The 2,137-nt window shown below is 48.9% G+C and overlaps 1 protein-coding gene across 1 annotated transcript; it reads left to right on the top strand.

Moving 5' to 3' along the window:
- The first annotated feature begins 12 nt into the window (after nucleotides 1-12).
- On the top strand, nucleotides 13-1,902 carry LOC116379839 (pleckstrin homology domain-containing family O member 1-A-like). Its single transcript, XM_031841807.1, has 2 exons — nucleotides 13-176; nucleotides 379-1,902. Exons 1-2 carry the CDS (start codon nucleotides 22-24, stop codon nucleotides 1,199-1,201), a joined length of 978 nt encoding a protein of 325 aa, XP_031697667.1. The 5' UTR covers nucleotides 13-21; the 3' UTR covers nucleotides 1,202-1,902.
- The last annotated feature ends 235 nt before the right edge of the window (nucleotides 1,903-2,137 follow it).

The following is a 2,137-nucleotide window of genomic DNA, read 5'->3' as shown; positions in this document are numbered from 1 at the left end:
AAATAATGCAGAAATTGACGGATGGGATGTAATTTACGATTAATGTTGTGTTGTGATTTACAGGAGCTGCAGAAGGCCAAAGCAGAGAGAGAACGAGGAGGCGGCTCACCTTACCTGAAGGGCATCGACTCCCCCCGCCTCCACCACCTCAGGGGCTCAGACTCTCCTCACTCCAGGTTTGCCTGCCTTCACTTGGCAAATCATTGCGTAAAAAGGGTTTTTGGAATCTTTTGAAACTTCAATTGTACCGTCGGAACGGGTGTTTCAGGCACCGTTAGATGATCCGACACATTGAATGTGTGCAGCTAATTCTCAAAAGAAAGCCGCTGTGAAGCCAAGTAAGATTAATGTTGAACCGATTCTTGTCGTCCTCTTCAGCAGGTCGTCTGGATCTCCGAGGAGCAGGAGCAGCGACTCTCCTCGCCTGAGGGGCAAAGACTCTCCCCGTCTGAGAGGAAGAGAGTCTCCTCGATCCAAAGCCAAGAAGAATCGCTCCAAAGGGGCTGACTCCCCTCGAACCAGAGGATCCCATTCGCCCGCCACGAAAGCAAACGACTCTCCTCGACTGAAAGATTTGCCTCGTCTGACCGACTCCCCTCGGACAAAGAGCTCCGACACGGTCCGTTCACCAAAACTCAAGGGACCGCCTTGCTCCTCTTGTCCCAGCAAGGAGGACGACTCTCCTGTCCAGAAGTCACCTGAATCACCTCCCAGCGTCGGAGGATCCGACTCCTCTCAGGTCAAAGGTTCCGATTCATTACGAGGGAGTGAAACGGACTCTCTGCGTCGGGCGAGCAGCAAGGAGTCGCCGTCTCCGAGTCAGAAGAACTCCCCGAGCTTTTCCGGATCCTTCGAGTCACCGGCGTCCAAAACCCCCGACAAACACCGCCTGTCTCCACCTCCACCCTCCTCACCGCCCTCCCTGCTGTCGGAGGACGACCTGGAGGTGGATCGGAGGCGCGAAGAGGCCGAGCGCCTCCTGGAGGAGGCCGTGTCGTCGTGGAAGGAGGCGCAGGAGGTCCTGCAGGAGGTGAAGGAGCTGCAGAGCCAGACACTGCGGCGGCAGCGCAGGAGGACCTACGAAAAGATGGCGTTGACGGTGGCGGCGGCTGGGTTGCCCAAGGCAACCATGGCAGCAGACGAGGAGGACACGCCCACATCGCCGACGTCACCCGAAAAGGACGAGTCCGAGATGCCGTGATGAGCATCTCTTCCGACATATATTCATTGAATTGAATTTTCTCACTGAAAAGTAGCAGCGTTTGCAAGCATGCTCACACGCAAAACAAACTTTTTTATCCTGTTCCTCAAATGTTTTCAGCTTGCAGCGGCGGGACGCTCGGAAACACTGAAGAAGAATGAGGAATTGTTTTGACACCAGCGATGTTCCCGGGAGGTTTGGTAACTTTAATCCTCCACGGTGCACTAGACCGTCACCAGACGCCCTCTCACTGCTGCTCCTCTTGTTCTACGTCTCTTTGTGTGACGGAGGCGTCACATTTAATCTGAGTTAATGGTTTAATGGAGAGGCACCAGCTTCTCCAACAGTGCTGCACGTTTCTTCTTCTTTGTCTTTTATCGCTGAAGGTGAAGTGAAGCGCCTCTCTGTTTACTCCAAAGACGACGACTTCATGTGAGACCTTCAGGGTTTCACTTAAAAAGAGACTTTTGTTCTCAAGCAAAGATGTCAACGTTTATACGATGATGAGCTTTTTTCAATAAGACACAAACATGAAGGCACTGAAGAGCACTACGTCTCCTACCAGCACAGTGATTATTAAGACCCAATATCTGTTTCCTACTTGATTTATATATTAATATATTACGTCTTCCTGTCTGACATTCTGTTGATGATCTTATGAATCGTAGCGTCATTAATCTCTCCTCTGGCTCTGTTGACATTTAGAATCATTAACTCTGAGTTTTAACAAACTACAAGAAAAATCAGGAAGTTTAATGTTCAACAACACGAAGAGAGAAAAAGCAATAATGTGAATAAACAAAGAAAACGTCTTCCCAACGCTCTATTATTAATATTAATAATAATTATATATACATATATATGTGTATATTAGATATCTGCAATAAGATATATTAAGCCAAGTCAGTACATAAATACACATTCCTCTCTTAAGTA

The sequence above is a fragment of the Anarrhichthys ocellatus genome, unplaced genomic scaffold (assembly GCF_004355925.1).
Source record: "Anarrhichthys ocellatus isolate YVR2014 unplaced genomic scaffold, GSC_Weel_1.0 scaffold5324, whole genome shotgun sequence".
NCBI classification, from domain to species: domain Eukaryota; kingdom Metazoa; phylum Chordata; class Actinopteri; order Perciformes; family Anarhichadidae; genus Anarrhichthys; species Anarrhichthys ocellatus.
The sequence above is the reverse complement of the archived record's forward strand: the minus strand, read 5'-3'. Positions and strand labels throughout refer to the sequence as shown.

Excerpts from the sequence above, each read along its gene's own strand:
- LOC116379839 (XM_031841807.1), top strand. The coding sequence starts at position 22 with ATGGGATGTAATTTACGATTAATGTTGTGTTGTGATTTACAGGAGCTG. Across the intron at positions 177-378 it reads TCAGACTCTCCTCACTCCAG|CAGGTCGTCTGGATCTCCGA; the intron begins GTTTGCCTGCCT and ends CGTCCTCTTCAG.